We start from the raw sequence: 18,759 nt of genomic DNA, 5'->3' as shown, positions 1-18,759 counted from the left end.
ATCTGGGTTGGTGGATAGCATATACTAGTCATGTTTTTCCAATGCAGTGACGTTGGCGATGAGGCCCGCCGCTCAGATTTTTCCTATATGTAGGGGATCAATCCTTCACTTGACTCTCAACCTAGTACCAAGTTGCACCTTGAACTCCCCCGCAAAAAAAGAAAAAGTTGTACCTTGAACTGAGACGAAGGTAATTTAGCCAGCTATGGCGTCTGCTGAAACAGGAGGCGACAAGTACCGGTCGTTCATGGACGGCCAGGGCGAGAAGAACACTGTGTGGAGGCATGGAGTCCCTCCCAACTTCGACGTCGTGAACAAGCTCTTCGAGGAAGAGAGGACTAAGGTACCCACAATATGTTGTTCCACGAGTACACACACCCCCTGTGCTTCTTCTATGTGTGTCGGAACGAAATGTACTTATTTTCAAACATGATTTGTTCACGCGTACATGATTAACGCCGCATGCGTGCGCCACAGGAATGGGCGGAGGGGAGTCTGGAAGAGAAGGTGCAACGGTTGCTCAAGACATGGGAGATGGAGATGTTCCACAAGGTGCGCCCCGAGGACCAGAAGAGCGTGCACTCCCAGGGATTCACCAGCAGCACCAACGGTGAGGCGTCATATACTTCGTCGTTCGGTCCATCGATCTTTCTTGCCACATAAGACACCAACACTTTTCATCAGGGATGAAGCCTCTGACCCGAAAGGAGTGGACGGCCATCGGCGGCTACAACGCGTTCCTGGCAACCAAGCTGCCGCTGGAGCACCGCATCTACGACCCGGACACGGAGACGTTTGACTCCGGCATGGAGACGTTCCTCACGGTGTTCCCCCAGGGCTTCGCCATCGAGGTGCTCGACGTGTACTGCACCGGCCCGCCTAGGGTGGCCTTCAAGTTCCGGCACTGGGGATACATGGAGGGGCCGTTCAAGGGCCACCCTCCACACGGCCAGCGTGTGGAGTTGTTTGGCGTCTGCATTTTCCATGTAAGTTTGGCATGCAGCTTGGTATATACTCCCTCCATCTCATAATATAAGACATTTTTGCATATTATGTTAGGTTGCAAAAATGTCATATATTGTGGGACAGAGGGAGTACCAAATTTCGCGTTGCACAGTCAATTTTGTTCAGAGTTGGAACTTCACTGATACGATTCGCTGCTGCAACAATGTAATGACAGGTTGATGAGGAGATGAAAGTGGAGAAGGCAGAGTACTTCTACGAGCGCGGCAACTTCCAGGCGAGCTTCTTGAGCACACCTGCTGCTGCTGCATCAGCTTCAGGTTGCCCTGTGATGAGAGGAAACTAACTGAAGCACCAAAGAAATTGAAGCATATATGTCGCTAATCAATGCCCTGGATGATCACCTTCATATTTCAATTTGGGCTTATATTCCATTTCGTGACATTACAAATTTACAATATACAATGTTAAAATAAAGCAGCTTATTTGTTCGGTACAAACACAACTTCAGGTGTGCAGGTGTAAGAACTAAGAACCCCCACTTGGTTTGGAGGACATAACTATCGGAAGAGCTACATGCATGAAAATGACTCAAAGCATGCATGGCTACGCAAAATTGGATGAACGTGTATTTCTCTCGAAATAGGCTTTCGCTCCACTTCCTAAATAAAGCAACCAACATGTTTATGCAACAAGTCCATGAGCCGCACCAAAAGTAAAATAGTCTACTGGAGCAATGGCACAACTCCGCCCAAAAAAAGCATAAAAGAAATAGGATAAATGGCCACCCAGTAGCCAGGAGCTCAGTTGATCTGCGGTGACACAAGACAGCACACGACAGCAGTCATCGCGTCCACCATGTGTCCATGACGGTCGCGATTCTGCTGTATAGATAGCAGGTGCAAGTGTTGCAAAAATGAAAGGAATTTGAAAATAGAGCCAGAGGTCCGCCTAAGAATGATCCGCTCGATCACTATCATGTTACGCGTTGTCCATAGGGTCCAAGCTAGCGCCGTGAACACAAGCTGGAAGAGGCATCTCCTCCTCCATGTCTAGTTGGCACGGGTTTGGAGGAACCTAGCCAGGTCCGAGGCCTCTAAGTTAGGCCCAGTGCCTCACTTTCAAAGCTCCACGTGAATCTCGCCGTCGTGCAAGAGAAAATAATGTGTGTCCCTCTCTCCGGCGCATCACAAAGGGGGCACAACTTGTCGCCAGGCTCGTGCTGCTTGAATACCTCCGTCCCATATGGGAGGCGATCCTGCAACAATTGCCAAACAAAAATCTTAATCTTCATAGGCATGTGCGCTTTCCAAAGCCAAAATGTCTAGGAGAGAGGTGGCTACTGGCATAAGGCACGGTAAGCTCAGCCAACTGAGAAGATCCCCGAGGGGAAAGCTGCCAAGACACTGTGTCCCTCAAGAACCGGCGGGAGGTAGCCCGCAAGTTGACCCAATCTACGGTCTCCACAGGCCTAAATGTCCGTCGGAACATGATGATCCATTAGCCGTTGTGGGTCATTGTGAAAACCAACGTCGTCGGATCCGAGCAGATAGAGAACACATCAGGGAACTCCTTACACAGAGGAGATCCGCCTATCCATGGGTCATGCCAAAAATTGGTCCCCTCTCCATTTCCTATGGCTATAGAGATCCCATTGGGTATCTCATGCTTGACCCGCTGAATAGATTTTCAGAACGTATATATCCAATAATAATAACCCAGGAGGCATGAGGTAATAGCCCAACGCGCATACAAGAACAACACATATATCCAATAGTAATATGCGTATATAAATAGGTGCCTAATATACGTACGAATTGCATGTCTGCATGCTGCTAAGAGACAGACTGAAACAATGTTAAGAATGACATTTGAGGTTCATCCCTCTTATGCATGTCCACAACTTTAGACATATGATGAGCCATATATGAAACCATCTATGTAACAACCCTTGCGGATTGAACATGAGGGGATTGGTAGGTGAGAGAGAAGAGGATGAGATCGAGAGCAAGAAGATGAGGAGCAAGTGAGATGCAGATAAACGAGATGAGGGAGTTCTGATATTCCATCCAATGTGAACAGCACATCACCCATGAATACATTAAAGCCTAGCTGGCTGACCTATGGCCCACTTGTCACACGCACACCTAACGACGACTATCCGTCCTCAGCTTCCAATGGCCTTCTTCTTGTTCTTCTTTTCCACTTCAGGCTCGGGCATGTCTGAACAAGAGTGTGTGACATTTGCCCCTCCTTGAGTTGGAGCCACGTCTTCAGCACAATTCGTGCTGGGAAACCGTTGATGCAGAAAGTGATAGTCCTCCTAGGCTGCACTTGCGGGCGACGAAGTGGTCCAATGCACTCCAGGATTGCTTAAGTAACGAGAACCCCAATCGTGAGGTCTAGTGATGTTGGTAATTGGTTCAAGACTGGTGTATGATCCATCGTGAAATGGCTTGAGTTGCCAAACATGAAAGGAGGGTGAATCTTGTTCTCTTGCAGCAAGTCGAGCTTGAATGCGAGGGAGCTGATGTGGTTGCTACGTCTTGAGCTTGCGTTGGTTTTCCCCGAAGAGGAGAGGATGATGCATCACAGTAGCATAAGTATTTCCCTCAGTTTTTGAGAACCAAGGTATCAATCCAGTAGGAGGCCACACACAAGTCCCTCGTACCTGCACAAAATGATAGCTACTCACAACCAACGCGATTAGGGGTTGTCAATCCCTTCACGGTCACTTACGAGAGTGAGATCTGATAGAGATAATATTTTTGGTATTTTTGGTATATAGATGCAAAGTGAAAAGTAAAAAGCAAAGTAAAAACAAAGCAAGTATAAAAGCGATGGAGATTGATATGATGAGAATGGACCCGGGGGCCATAGGTTTTACTAGTGGCTTCTCTCAAGAGCATAAATATTCTACGGTGGGTGAACAAATTACTGTTGAGCAATTGACAGAATTGAGCATAGTTATGAGGTTATCTAGGTATGATCATGTATATAGGTATCACATCCGAGACAAGTAGACCGAAACGATTCTGTATCTACTACTATTACTCCACTCATCGACCGCTATCCAGCATGCATCTAGAGTATTAAGTTAAAAACAGAGTAACGCCTTAAGCAAGATGACGTGATGTAGAGGAATAAATTCATGCAATATGATAAATACCCCATCTTGTTATCCTCGATGGCAACAATGCAATACGTGTCTTGCAACCCTTTCTGTCACTGGGTAAGGACACCGCAAGATTGAACCCAAAGCAATGCACTTCTCCCATTGCAAGAACTACCAATCTAGTTGGCCAAACCAAACGGATAATTCGAAGAGACTTGCAAAGATAACTCAATCATACATAAAAGAATTCAGAGAAGATTCAAATATTATTCATAGATAAGCTGGATCATAAACCCACAATTCATCGGTCTCAACAAACACACCGCAAAAAGAAGATTACATCGAATAGATCTCCACGGGAGAGGGGGAGAACATTGTATTCAGATCCAAAAAGAGAGAAGAAGCCATCTAGCTACTAGCTATGGACCCGAAGGTCTGAAGTAAACTACTCACACTTCATCGGAGAGGCTATGGTGTTGATGTAGAAGCCCTCCATGGTGGATGCCCCCTCCGGCGGAGCTCCGGAACAGGCCCAAGATGGGATCTCATGGATACAGGAAGTTGCAGCGGTGGAATTAGGTTTTTGGCTCCTGTTCTGATCATTTGGGGGTACGTAGGTATATATAGGAGGAAGGAGTACGTCGGTGGAGCTTCGAGGGGCCCACGAGGCAGGGGGGCACGCCCTAGGGGGGCGCCCTCCACCCTCGTGACCGCCTCTCTGGTTCCTTGGCGTAGGGTCCAAGTCTCCTGGATCACTTTCGGTAAGAAAATCACGTTTCCGAAGGTTTCATTCCGTTTGGACTCCGTTTGATATTTTGTTTCTTCAAAATACTAAAAAAGGCAAAAAACAGCAATTCTGGATTGGGCCTCCGGTTAATAGGTTAGTCCCAAAAGTAATATAAAAGTGGAAAATAAAGCCCATTATAGTCCAAAACAATAGATAAAGTAGCATGGAACAATCAAAAATTATAGATACGTTGGAGACGTATCAGGCATCCCCAAGCTTAATTCATGCTCGTCCTCGAGTAGGTAAATGATAAAAAGAGAATTTTTTATGCGGAGTGATACTTTGGCATAATTTCAATGTAAATCTTCTTAATCATGGTATGAATATTTATATCCAAAAGATTCAAGACAAAAGTTCATATTGACATAAAAAATAATAATACTTCAAGCATACTAACTAAGAAATTATGTCTTCTCAAAATAACATGGCCAAAGAAAGTTATCCCTACAAAATCATATAGTCTGGCTATGCTCCATCTTCCCCACACAAAGTATTTAAATCATGCACAACCCCGATAACAAGCCAAGCAATTGTTTCATACTTTAACATTTTCAAAACTTTTTCAATCTTCACGCAATACATGAGCGTGAGCCATGGGTATAGCACTATATGTGGAATAGAATGGTGGTTGTGGAGAAGACAAAAAGAGGGAACATAGTCTCACATCAACTAGGTGTATCAACGGGCTATGGAGATGCCCATTAATATATATCAATGTGAGTGAGTAGGGATTGCCATGCAACGGATGCACTAGAGCTATAAGTATATGAAAGCTCAACAAAAGAAACTAAGTGGGTGTGCATCCAACTCGCTTGCTCACGAAGACCTAGGGCATTTGAGGAAGCCCATCATTGGAATATACAAGCCAAGTTCTATAATGAAAAATTCCCACTAGTATATGAAAGTGACAAAATAAAAGACTCTCTATCATGAAGATCATGGTGCTACTTTAAAGCACAAGTGTGGTAAAAGGATAGTAACATTGTCCCTTCTCTCTTTTTCTCTCATTTTTTTTATTTGGGCCTTTTCTCCTTTTTTATGGCCTCTTTACTATTATTATTATTATTATTATTATTATTATTATTATTATTATTATTATTATTATTATTATTATTATTTCGTCCGGAGTCTCATCCCGACTTGTGGGGGAATCATAGTCTCCATCATCCTTTCCTCACTTGGGACAATACTCTAATAATGATGATCATCACACTTTGATTTTTCTTACAACTCAACAATTACAACTCGATACTTAGAACAAAATATGACTCTATATGAATGCCTCCGGCGGTGTACCGGGATATGCAATGAAACATGAGTGACATGTATGAAAGAATTATGAACGGCGGCTTTGCCACAAATATGATGTCAACTACATGATCATGCTAGCAATATGACAATGATGGAGAGTGTCATAATAAACGGAACGGTGGGAAGTTGCATGGCAATATATCTCGGAATGGCTATGGAAATGCCATGATAGGTAGGTATGGTGGCTGTTTTAAGGAAGGTATATGGTGGGTGTATGATACCGGCGAAAGGTGCGCGGTATTAGAGAGGCTAACAATAGTGGAAGGATGGGAAAAAGTGTGTATAATCCATGGACTCAACATTAGTCATAAGGAACTCATATACTTATTGCAAAAATCTAGAAGTTATCAAAGCAAAGTATTACGCGCATGGTCCTAGGGGGATAGATTGGTAGGAAAAGACCATCGCTCGTCCCCGACCGCCACTCATAAGGAAAACAATAAATAAATAAATCATGCTCCGAGTTCATCACATAACGGTTCACCATACATGCATGCTACGGGAATCACAAACTTCAACACAAGTGAATTCACAACTACTCAACTAGCATGACTCTAATATCATCATGTTCATATCTCAAAACAATTATCAAGCATCAAACTTATCTTAGTATTCAACGCACTCAAAAGAAAGTTTCACATATCTTGAATACCAAGTATATTAACATTAAGCAAATTACCATGCTATTAACGACTCTCAAAATAATCTAAGTGAAGCATGAGAGATCAAGTTTCTTTAAAACAAATCCACCACCGTGCTCTAAAAGATCTAAGTGAAGCACTAGAGCAAAAATTATCACACTCAAAAGATATAAGTGAAGCACTATGAGCAAAACTATCAAGCTCAAAAGATATAAGTGAAGCACATAGAGTATTCTATCAAATTCCAATTCATGTATGGCTCTCTCAAAAGGTGTGTACAGCAAGGATGATTGTGGTAATATAAAAGTGGAAAATAAAGCCCATTATAGTCCAAAACAATAGATAAAGTAGCATGGAGCAATCAAAAATTATAGATACGTTGGGGACGTATCAGTGGTTGAGGATCTTGTACAGCCCAAAGTACTTGTAGGCAAGCTTGAGACATGGCATGCTAACGGCAGAGGACTAGACGTATGACCACCGCCGACAAACTAGTGATCTGTAAGTTTGCACTCCGCTTGGTGCTTCATGATGATCAAAGATGGTTGAATAGGTAAGAGTAACCGATGACAGTGGCGAAACGGGGGTGAGGAATACGGCTCAACTCCAGTGCTGCTAGGTGAGGCGACATCATTCCTTTGGGAAGGATCCCAAAGGATTGACGACATGGCGCGCGCGCTGATGGATGTTCTTTCATTGTGATGTTGTAGACTGCAACGTTACCTGATAGCTGTTCCTGCGTTAGTCTTGTGCTTCTTTTTGTTGTTGTAGTGGCAGTTCCCTTGCTGTGTTTGGATGGTCCTAGGATGAGCTTTCCCTTTAAAGCTAGGTGTTACGCATTCTCTGTAAAATCACTAACAAATGCAAAGAATGAGAATATTGGTGCTTCAGTGTCCTAAAGATTAATGACAAACGAAATATGTTAATTGGTTGACGCACAATGTTAGAAATTGTTGCTATGTACTCCCTCCGTCCTAAAATAATTGTCTCAAGATTGTACTCCCTCCGTCCCATAATGTAAGACGTTTTTTGACACTAGTGTAGTGTCAAAAAACGTCTTTCATTATGGGACGAAGGGAGTACTAAATTAATTTGAGACACTTATTTTGGGATGGAGGAAGTATCTTTCTCTTTCTAGTTTTGTAAACCAAAATTTAGAATTTTTTTTGGTAAACCCGAAGTTTCGGTTTCTATCGAATGCCCAGGCCTCCTGCTTGGGGGGTCGCACTATGTTGTCATCGAAGGATGCATTTGGTTAGGGCCTCCTGCTTAGAAGGTTGTCGCTCGTTTGATTACAAGGATGGGCAGGATAAGGATATCCATTATTCCTATAAAATCTCTAAATGAGAGTTGGTAGGTTCGCCTCCTCTCCTTTCTTGATTTTTTTTCTCCCACACCCCCTCTCCTTTCGTTTCCCATTGATATATTTTGTTAATCTCAATCGATACCACACAAAATAAAAAACCAATGTTAATAGAGAAACTTGGAATAATGTAAACTAAGTTGATACTTTCTCAAAAGCATTTTCTACACTTACTCAACCAAATCAAAATTTACCAAAACCTCAATTAAAGCAAAATTTTCCTTACCTTTCTCTACCCATACTCAAATCAAATCATGTTAAATTTTATAAAAACTCAGTTAATCAAAAATTTCTTGCCTTTCCCTACCCACACTCAAATCAAATGAAATCTACCAAAATATAGAATATAGTGGGTGAAGGTATATGTCGGACATGATTGCTCTAAAACAAAGGGTGTGCGGAGCCGGCAAAATTTGGTGAACGAAGCCAACCACCCCCTTAAGTCTCACCCCAAACCGTTTTTCTCTTGCTCTCACCACTTCCTCGAACTAGAAAACAGCCGAGTCACTATCCTCTCTCTCTCCCTCGTTTCTCTCATAGGCGGTGGCCATACAAGAGTAGAGGTGGTTGGCTTGATCGTGTATGGACCCCGGTACATGGCAGTCTTGTTGCGATGCCAGCAAAGTGAGGGTGCGAGAGGGGCCATTTCAGGAGTGCGGCCAATGACCGGGCAACACATCAAGGTCAGCAAAGGCATGCGGTAGACCGCCAAAGGAGTAGCATGCCGTGGGTGCCGGCCATGGCCGGCGATGGTAGGCCTACCAGGACGCGCAACGACAGCGCCACCACGCCACCCATGGGTCTGCGTCTATCATGGCCGACGTATTTCTAGAGTGTCGGGCGTCAAGTAGTGCTGCTCTGGCAGGCACTGAAGGTTAATCCCACCCCCCTCCCTTTATGATGCACTTCAACCGGTTTTAATGGCAGCCCATTATTAGGATAGGTGTCTAGCCATCTAATCTTGTTTTTATGCGGGTTGTGGCTTTTTTCTTCAGACTTTGTTTTTTTCCACTATGTTTACGGGCTGGACTATTTTCAGACTTTGTACTCCGCTGGAACGTTTTAATAATATATGGCAGTATGCATCTATCGGATAGAGGTTGGGGGTGATCCTCCTTCTGAAAAAAAGTTTGTGGCTCTTCATTTTTCTTGTTCGTACTTCAATCTAGAATATTGCTTACCAGATAATTGTTAATTACATCTAGATCACACGCGCGTGATTCCATCATTATGGGGATCATACCTGTCGTGGAATTGTCATGGCAAATGTCCTTAGTGTCAGGACTTAGTCGCGAGGCCAACACATCTATGTGGTAGCTTGAGAGGGGTTGATCGAGACGAGAGACACAACACGCAAGACAAGGATTTAGACAGCTTCGGGCCCGGGAAACATCATCCAGTAATAACCCTACATGCTGTTTGTGGCTAGGTCTCGTTATGATCATGAGAGAGTCGTCGGTAAGCCGGCTCTTTGTGTCTAGCCCTAGAGATTGTTCTTGTTCCTTGTCCCCCTTTGGGGAGCCCTGTCCCTCCTTATATAAGTTAGAGGGGCGAGTTACATGTGGAGTCCAAATAAGATTAGGACTAGCCTATCTTCTACTACAAGCCGGATACAAGTCCGGGTCTTGATTCCTTGTAAGGGAGATATTCCTCACGCCTTTCCTCTTAAGCCGGCCTATCATAACATAAGCCGGCCTTCTGGGCCTTGAGCCTCCTGGGCCCCCGGGTCCCGTCGCTCCTCTGATCCGCTTGCCAGGTTACCCATAAGTCGCTAGGATCAGGCGGGTCACTTAGTGTGTCGTCCAGTCAGGGCGGGTCATTAGTGAGTCGCCAAGTCCGGTCGGGTTATACTTCCGGCCGGGTTACACCGCGGGGTATATCCCCGACATTAGCCCCCAAGTTTAGCTTGGATTTATCCATGGTAAACTTATGCTGCAAAAATAAACACAAGAACAAATTTGACAGGTTGTGCTCCGGGTTAAGAATTCTTGTAAACCGGCACCTGAACATCCTTAAGTCCTTGTCATTTCCTTTTTCTAGAAAATCCGGGTCAATAGACCAGCTTCACAATCAATTTGCTTGTAGAAGAAATATTGTAAACAAATAATCCATTTGAGTCGGCTTCCAAAGCGCCGGCTTAAAAAATATAGGTCTTGATATACTCATCTGATTTTCAACCAGCTTAAAGATGTAGATCTTGCCGAGTTATAATTTCCAAAGTCTCCGGGTTATAAAAGACTGATGATGTCGAGTCATAATTGTTGTTGACACCGGGTCATGTAATTGATCTTCCTGATTTACTCAAAGCTGAGAATTTTGAAGATGTTCCCTCTTTATATGTATAATACATGTAGCCCCCAAGTCTTAAGAGGAGAACATAGTGATAACTTAAGACTTGCTTCAATATAAGTGTTGCAACCTTGAACAAATCCGAGTTATTCATCTCAATCATTAGTCATAAAACTGAATATTCCACATATGTATCCCCCAAGTGTCGGGTTGTCATGCTTGCAGCAACCTGGGACTTGTAATTGCCTTATGCTCGTAAAATTTCAACCAGTGTAACCCCCAAGGGCCGGGTCATTATGCAATAATGAGCAGGGACTTCATAAATATGATCATGTAGACTTGAACAGCAACATGTAGTCCCCAAGGGCCGGCTTAGTAAGATAATACTGAGCTGGGACTTTATATATACTTCATTGAAAATAATATCATATGATGTAACCCTCACCATGGGGCTCGAACCCACGTCCATAAGGTTAAGAGCTTTGTACTCTACCAACTGAGTAGTGGACCTTTCAACATAATGGATTAAGACTTGTGTACCTTGAATTGTTGACAGGAGCAATTGGTAGCCCCCAAGGGCCGGCTCATTATGATGTGATGAGTCGGGTCTTCAATGAGGTGAGCAAAAATAACTTTGCATTAGCCCCCAAGTGTCATGGTGCATGCTTGCAGCGACATGAGACTTGCATATTTGATGTAATCTCAATTTGAATAATGTAGCCCCCAAGTGCCGGGTCGTAAACCTGCAGCTACTCAGGACTATTCCTTCCATTGTAGAATAAATCATATCCATTAATAAAATAATAGCCATTGCGCTGAAGCAACTTTGAAGACCTTCATCATAATATTGGCTATTGATAACCATAATAAGAATCCAGCCATGTTGGCTATTAAATATTTGAATAATATAATCCGGTATGAAAACCTCAGTCATTTAATATCATCACGAAAATCCAGCCAGCTTTGGCTATTAAAGATTTGAATACCTCATCGGTTGACAAGTAAATCCAGAGTTTTAATATCTGGCGGCTCTTGGCCGATGACGACTTAATGTGCATTCATTGTAACCCAGCGGCTTGTAGCCTTTGAGAAAATCAAGAATTGATAACCCTTTTGAGACACCAATTTCAATCTTTGATGATGGGCTTGAACTTAATCATTTATGTAAGTCATAGCTCTGTAAATCCTGCAGAGAGTTTAAAAAACATATGCCCTGGCGATTTAACATCAAAAGCCGGGGCGGGTAACCACCCGAATGTAGTCTTTATCCTGCACACAAGTAGATCACAAGATCCCTATGATCCTTTGAATGATACCGCCGATTTATGTGACCCGGATAGTGAAGTTGATAACTCAACTATGTAAGAGCCGGCACATATGATATTTGTTATGTGCTGACAACTTTATTGATCAAGGTTAAGCCGGTGGAATCGAAGCCACTCCCTAGACGCTTTCAAATATGATCAAAAAAGTCTCAAGACAAAGTCAAATAAGCTACGATTGCCAAAAAACTGTACAAGAAACAGACAAAATTTTGAGGCTTCTGATTCGAATACGATCAGTAAACCGTTCCAAAGGGGTCAAGCTAAGATTCGAATACGATCATATAGCCCCCAATGGCTTTGGCGATGCCGATCAAGAGGGTATCGACAGCTATGTTCTCTTTGGTTCGAATACGACCTATGTTTGAACAGGAAGCCCCCAAATAACCTTAAGAGTTGTTTAGCGACGCTGATTCGTATACGATCCACATCGATTCCCAAAGGGGTTGAGCTATGATTCGGATACGATCAAGAAGCCCCCAAGTGGGTTCGGCAGTTTGCCAATCAAAAGGGTATCGACAGCTATGTTCTCTTTGGTTCGAATACGACCTATGTTTGAACAGGAAGCCCCCAAGTGACCATAATAAGATAAGCCGTAAGGCAGGATACCTATGTTTAAACCGCACATCATGGTAGCAAGTTCTTTTCGGCACCCTGTAATCTTTCTGAGAACTCAAACTTGCGAGAGATTAATTCTTTTTGAACCGGAAGTTTAAACCGGATTTGAAAGCTTCAAAACTTTGTAAGAGATAAATTTACCTTGAGCCAGATTTGAACCGGATTTGAGAGCTTCAAAGCCTTGTGGTAAATAAATTTCCCTTGAACCGGTTTTTAAACCAGATATTAAGAGTGTCAGTGCTTTGTGGGAGAGAGATGTCTCTTGAACCGGATTTTAAACCGGAGTCCTTCTTTTTAAGCCGGAAATTTTCTGACGGCCTTTAAATTTTTCACCAATATAGCGGTAGCCTCTGGAACCAGGTTACCTTCCCTCCAATGACCCGGAGTTCTTGAATCCATTGAAACCGGCTAATTTTGCCGAGCCATACCATTGTAGCCCCCGAGTCTCAAGATGACTCGAAGAGTTGGCTTGAGATTCTCCATATTTGTCCATAGCAGAAGGTGTATATCATTGGTGTTGATAACGCGATGTGAATCCACAGAAAGTTGAGGTGACTGCGGCGGGTTATAAATGATCCCGTATGAACCATGTCAGCAACTCGGCCAATGGTTCCTTCCAACTGGCTGTTTGGACTTAACCAAAGCTTAGTAGCGGTGACTTGTGCGCCTGTCCATTGAGCCATCCAGTGCAGACGGCGGCTGATAATACATGATAATTCGCCTCCAATTTGTCGGAAGAAAACCGGGCTTCCCAAGTTGTGACTTGCTCATACTCAATAAATAACTCATGCAGACAGGTGTGGCCCGATGTGGATTGATGTAGACTAGGCCACGAGAGACGGACGGTAAAGACGACCGCGACATCTGAGGCGGCCCAGACAGATAAACCGGGCGTGGCGTTTGTAAGCCGGTGCGGACGAGCAAGTTGTCCTCCTTGTTGTAAGCCGACGTGGTCGCAAGAGACGGCCACAGTGTTGTAAGCCGGTGCGGGAGTCCGTTGAGTAACGACGACCACCTATGCCCAAAGATGTTGGCATGCCTACATCTCCGCCGTATAATATGTCATAAATAATTGCCCTGCATAAACAATATTGCAGACCAAGGCAAAGACAAACTTATTCTTTGGCAAAAAACAACACATGCTAATAAAACAAACTCGGATGGATATCACCTGATTTGTTTAGATGAAGGATAACCCGTTTATCGCGACAGAGGTAGCTCAGACAGACCAGCGACTCAATATAGTTCCGGCGGCTCAGGCAGACCGGCGACTTAGTATAACCCCGGCGGCTCAAAGCAGCAAGGGCGGCTCAACGCGGCTCCGGCGGGTTGATGTAGATTAAGCTGCACGGGTGGCGACTTCCGCACACCTGTTTCCATCAGTAAGCGGGCGCAGACGCCGGTGCGTGATGGTGCTGACGTACACTTCAGAGGCACAACCCGGCACCACCTTTGCTGCACATAAAAATATATAGACCAAAGTAATTGTTCTTTGACAAAAAATAAATATATGCCAAAAAATATACTTAGAAGGATGTCACTGGATTTTTTTCCGGGTTTTTTGGTGAGATGACTGACGGTACATGAACCAGTCAGCTTAAGGTGCAGCAGCAGTCAACCCCGCACGGTGTAACCACGGAGTTGCAGGAGTCGCCAGCTTTAGCACTGAATAAGTTGTTGATGACGCAGTTCCTCAGCATGCTTATGGGCAAGTGCGGGTCAGCGAACCACGGCGGCGGCAGAATTGAGGGTGCTCGGGGCGTTCAGTGACCCGGAGCAGAGGAGGAGTTGTGGCCTATGTCCCTTGTACGTTACAGAGGTAACTTCAATTCGTCATGTATAGACCCAATTGCATTCTGTATCTTCATTTTTTTAGGGAAGCGGACTGCCAAGCTAGCTAGCTAGGGTTTATTGCCGACGGGAGAAGAGGTTGGTCAAGATCCGGATCTGGTTGGATCTCCACTCTAGTTCCAGGTCCGGTTGTAGATGCTCTACTAGTTTCTTCTCTAGCTTCAATTTGTCAATAGGTATTGTGTAGTGTAGTAATACATATTATTTCTTGTATGGGATTGGCTTCATCGTGGAAACTTAGAATTTTGGAACCAACCCAATTATTTATCTGCTAAAAAGGTTCTTTGAATTTATCAATGGTAACAAAATTTTGATGGTAAACTCACCATCTCAATAAGAAAAGGTCACCTCGACTCGTATTCACCGTTCATCCCTCCAACCAAACACATCATGCCTATCTCCAACCACTTTGACATTCTACCCATCCAAATAAAGAAGTGACTATACCTGTCTGGGAAGTTGCAGGCCTCAACTCTTGCATCGAGGTTTTCACTTGTTGAGTCAATATTTATTTCTTCGTGAAAATAGGCGGGCATTTAACTAGTCACAATTGAACCCAATGTGATTTAAAATTCATTTAAAATACACCAAAGGCCTCTTTGATTCAAAGGTTTTTATAGGATTTGTTAAAAATTAAAATTCTTGGGAATTTTTCCTACGTTGGTCGTTTGATTTATAGGATTCGATCCTATAGTAATTTTTTGTAAGGATTAATTTGTAGTACATTTCATAGGGGTTCTATCATCCACCCTAACCTCTTGGAAGAATCCTTTATTTCTCCAATGATATGATAAAATCCTATAAGAATCTAATGGGCATGTCATTTCAATCCTACATTTTTTCTGTTCCTACATTTTTGCAATCTTGTGAATCAAACAGCCCCATGCATATTGCATGGTAAAGAATTCTCACGCGTAGATGGAATGACTGCTAGTGGATCAAGATAGTAATTTTAACAGTTATACCAATTATGATAATATGGAAGCACACCCACTGAAATAAACTAAAAGTAATAAGGATGATTAGGGCATCTTCAACGCCGACCATCAAACCTTCCGCGTCTGTCTGAACTGTGATGTCCGGACCGCAGAAGCCATCCAATACAGACTTGTATTGGTCTGCGGCGCAGTCTAGACATGCGTTCTCCCGCAAACTGGAGCCAAATGTGGAGGAGATTTGCGGGAGCCTGGTGTCACGCCCAATATGCGACCCTATCCAAAAGGAACTCGAAGGTCCCACCAAGGATAGACCCGCATATTGAAACGCTTTTGCAAGGTGGATATCATTACATCAACATTACATAATAGATGGGGATACATACACGAGGCATACAATGCCACATGAATACAACATCACAATACATCAGAGCATCATCCGACTACGGATGAATCACAAACAGAAACTCAAACGACATCCACCCTGCTAGCCCAGGCTGCCGACCTGGAACCTATCCCCTGATCGAAGCAGAAGCAGAAGAACTCAACGCAAGCAAGCATCGCTCTCGCGTCATGATGATCGCATGAACCTGTACCTGCAACTGTTGTTGTAGTAATCTGTAAGCCACGAGGACTCAGCAATCCCATTCCCATGGGTATCAAGACTAGCAAAGCTTAATAGGAAAGGAAGGGGTAAAGTGGTGAGGTTGCAGCAGCGACTAAGCATATATGGTGGCTAACATACGCAAAATAAGAGCGAGAAGAGAAGCAAAGGAACGGTCGTCAACTAGCAATGATCAAGAAGTGATCCTGAACTCCTACTTACGTCAAGCATAACCCAGAAACCGTGTTCACTTCCCGGACTCCGCCGAGAAGAGACCATCACGGCTACACACGCGATTGATGCGTTTTAATTCGGATCTGGTGTCAAGTTATCTACAACCGGACATTAATAAATTCCCATCTGCCTATAACCGCAGGCACGGCTTTCGAAAGATTATACCCTGCAGGGGTGTCCCAACTTAGCCCATGACAAGCTCTCGCGATCAACGAAGGAATATACCTTCTCCCTGGAAGACCCTCGGAATCCCGGTTTACAAGACATTTTGACAATGGTAAAACAAGACCAGCAAAGCCGCCCGATGCGCCGACAATCCCGATAGGAGCTGCACATATCTCGTTCTCAGGGCAACACCGGATAAGCGAAGCGTACAGGAACCGACGAATCCAAGTTGCCAAGGAAATAGTCCCGCACGGTGCTCTAGTTTGGACCAACACTTAGACAAGCACTGGCCCGGGGGGCTGTAATAAAGATGACCCTTGGGTTAATTACTCCCAAGGGAAATATAGGTGGTGGTGAGGCAAATGGTAAAACCAAGGTTGGGCCTTGTTGGAGGAGTTTTATTCAAAGCGAACTGTCAAGGGGGTCCCATAAATCACCCGACCGCGTAAGAAACGCAAAATCCGGGAACATAACACCGGTATGACGGAAACTAGGGCGGCAAGAGTGGAACAAAACACTAGGCAAAAGGCCGAGCCTTCCACCCTTTACCAAATATATAGATGTATTAATAATATAAGAGATATTGTGATATCCCAACCAAAATCCTGTTCACCATGGAGCAATCTTCAACTTCACTTGCATCTAGCAACGCTATAAGAGGGGCTGAGCAAAAGCGGTAACATAGCCAAACAATGGTTTGCATAGGAAAGGTGTCAAGGTTAGAGGTTCATGGCAACATGGGATGGCTCGACAAACAAATGATAGGTAGCGCAGCAAAGCGATAGAACGAAGCAACTAGCATAGAAATGATAGTAGTGAGATCCAGGGTAGCGGTCATCTTGCCTGAAATCCCGCTAGGAAGAAGAACGAGTCCATGAAGAAGACAAGCGGACGTAGTCGAACGAATCCTCACAATCGCAACATTACTGGAACTAAGAAGCAACACCGGAAAGAAGCAAACAACATGGTAAACAACCATCACATAAGCATGGTATGATGCACAAGCAAGTATGATGCATGTCCGGTTTAATGAGGCATGGCATGGCAAAGTGCAACAAACAATACTACAAGTTAAGTGGAGCTCAATATGCAACAAAGTGACAACTATATTTTTGGAAAAACTGTGATTGTTGAATTTTAATTTACATAAAGAATATTCTTTGAAATGGAATTTTTCAGTTAATCATGTGTTTTTCTGTTCTAGATAAATAGAATATTGTGGATGTTGGATATATGGTTCCTACAAATTAGTACCTGACTTAATTTATATCATTGGTAGGTTGATGAAAACCTGAACAGTACGGAAGAGGAAATCCGGAGTCTCAGGGAGAGACTGGAGAAATCTCAGAAAGTGTACGATAGTGTCAAACAAGAAATGATAAATGCAGAGAACCTGAGAAGGCGAGAGAAGGAAAAGAGGAGCAGTCAGAAACTGGAGAACAGCATACTCAGACAGGCACTTGAGAAGGCAAGACGGGATATAGAGATGTCGCGCAAGGAAAAGGAGATCGAGTGGCTCAGGGAGAGCCTAAAGCTGGCTAATAAAGAGAAGGAAAACTACAAGAGTATGTATGAGAAAAAGTGCATTATCATGTGAAAAAGCCAGCGAGGCATCTAGGGACGTGGAAATCTGTGGCACGGAGCATCGCTCTATGTGTGAACTGTTTCCATGTTACTAATTATTTTTGTTGAAGTGCTGCCATCTATTGTGTGTTTTGTGTATTGCATGCTTTGCATCGTCTGGAAATCTTTGCAATTTGTTTCCTATCTATTTCTTATTCCACCTGGGTTTCTTCCTTACATTGGTGGTAAATCCATTGCAAAACAATATCATGATGCAAAGCACATTTCAGGTAGGTAATTGGTTTCTCAGCGCAAGGTTATAAGATAGGCAAAGTATCAGGCGAAAACTTAATTTAGTGAAAATCTGGAAACTTACCATCAGAGCCACTGCATGATATATGGATGGATTCGATAAGAGGTGGAATGCCTCATAGCCACTTAATAAACATATTAACAGAAATCCCCTTGTTATACACGACAGCTAGCAACACCCTTCGTCTTTTCCTCTCCCTCCTCTAGTACAGTGGTACTTGTTCTTCCTTGACGTTGGCAGCCGGCGAATCCGGGGAACCAGAGTGTGGAAGGGCTCTAATCTCCTAGCCGGCAGGGTTGAGGTGCTTACCAGCGACAGCGCTAGCATGAATTCGAGGCCATGCACGTGGTCATGCTGGTGGATCAGGTAATGTTCGTCGTCTTCAAGTCTTGCTTTCTCAAGTGCTCGGTGTAGACGATGATGATGATGCGGTAGAATAGAAGGGTGGAGCGATACATCGGTCGCTCCGGTGATGCTTGTCCATATCCCTCCGGCTTGTCAATGTCCGAGGATGAAGATTTCTAGCCTTGTCGGCTTAGACAGATGGGCGACCTTTGCCTCGTTGGTGCTGGACCTAGTGGTGTCTGCCTCGTCGGTATTGGACATGGTGGCTTTCCTTCGCCTTGTCGGTGCCTGACAAGATATGGGTTGATTCATCGAAAAAAGACATGTCGATGAAGTGGCT

The 18,759-nt window shown here is 43.9% G+C and overlaps 1 protein-coding gene across 1 annotated transcript; it reads left to right on the top strand.

Moving 5' to 3' along the window:
* Positions 1-118: 118 nt before the first annotated feature.
* On the top strand, positions 119-1,457 carry LOC123133075 (pathogen-related protein). The gene is made up of 4 exons (XM_044552613.1): positions 119-343; positions 478-610; positions 685-986; positions 1,181-1,457. Exons 1-4 carry the CDS (start codon positions 206-208, stop codon positions 1,307-1,309), a joined length of 702 nt encoding a protein of 233 aa, XP_044408548.1. The 5' UTR covers positions 119-205; the 3' UTR covers positions 1,310-1,457.
* The last annotated feature ends 17,302 nt before the right edge of the window (positions 1,458-18,759 follow it).

Source organism: Triticum aestivum, chromosome 6B, assembly GCF_018294505.1.
Source record: "Triticum aestivum cultivar Chinese Spring chromosome 6B, IWGSC CS RefSeq v2.1, whole genome shotgun sequence".
Lineage (NCBI taxonomy): Eukaryota > Viridiplantae > Streptophyta > Magnoliopsida > Poales > Poaceae > Triticum > Triticum aestivum.
The sequence above is the reverse complement of the archived record's forward strand: the minus strand, read 5'-3'. Positions and strand labels throughout refer to the sequence as shown.

Excerpts from the sequence above, each read along its gene's own strand:
- LOC123133075 (XM_044552613.1), top strand. The coding sequence starts at position 206 with ATGGCGTCTGCTGAAACAGGAGGCGACAAGTACCGGTCGTTCATGGAC. Across the intron at positions 344-477 it reads TCGAGGAAGAGAGGACTAAG|GAATGGGCGGAGGGGAGTCT; the intron begins GTACCCACAATA and ends CGTGCGCCACAG. Across the intron at positions 987-1,180 it reads TTGGCGTCTGCATTTTCCAT|GTTGATGAGGAGATGAAAGT; the intron begins GTAAGTTTGGCA and ends ATGTAATGACAG.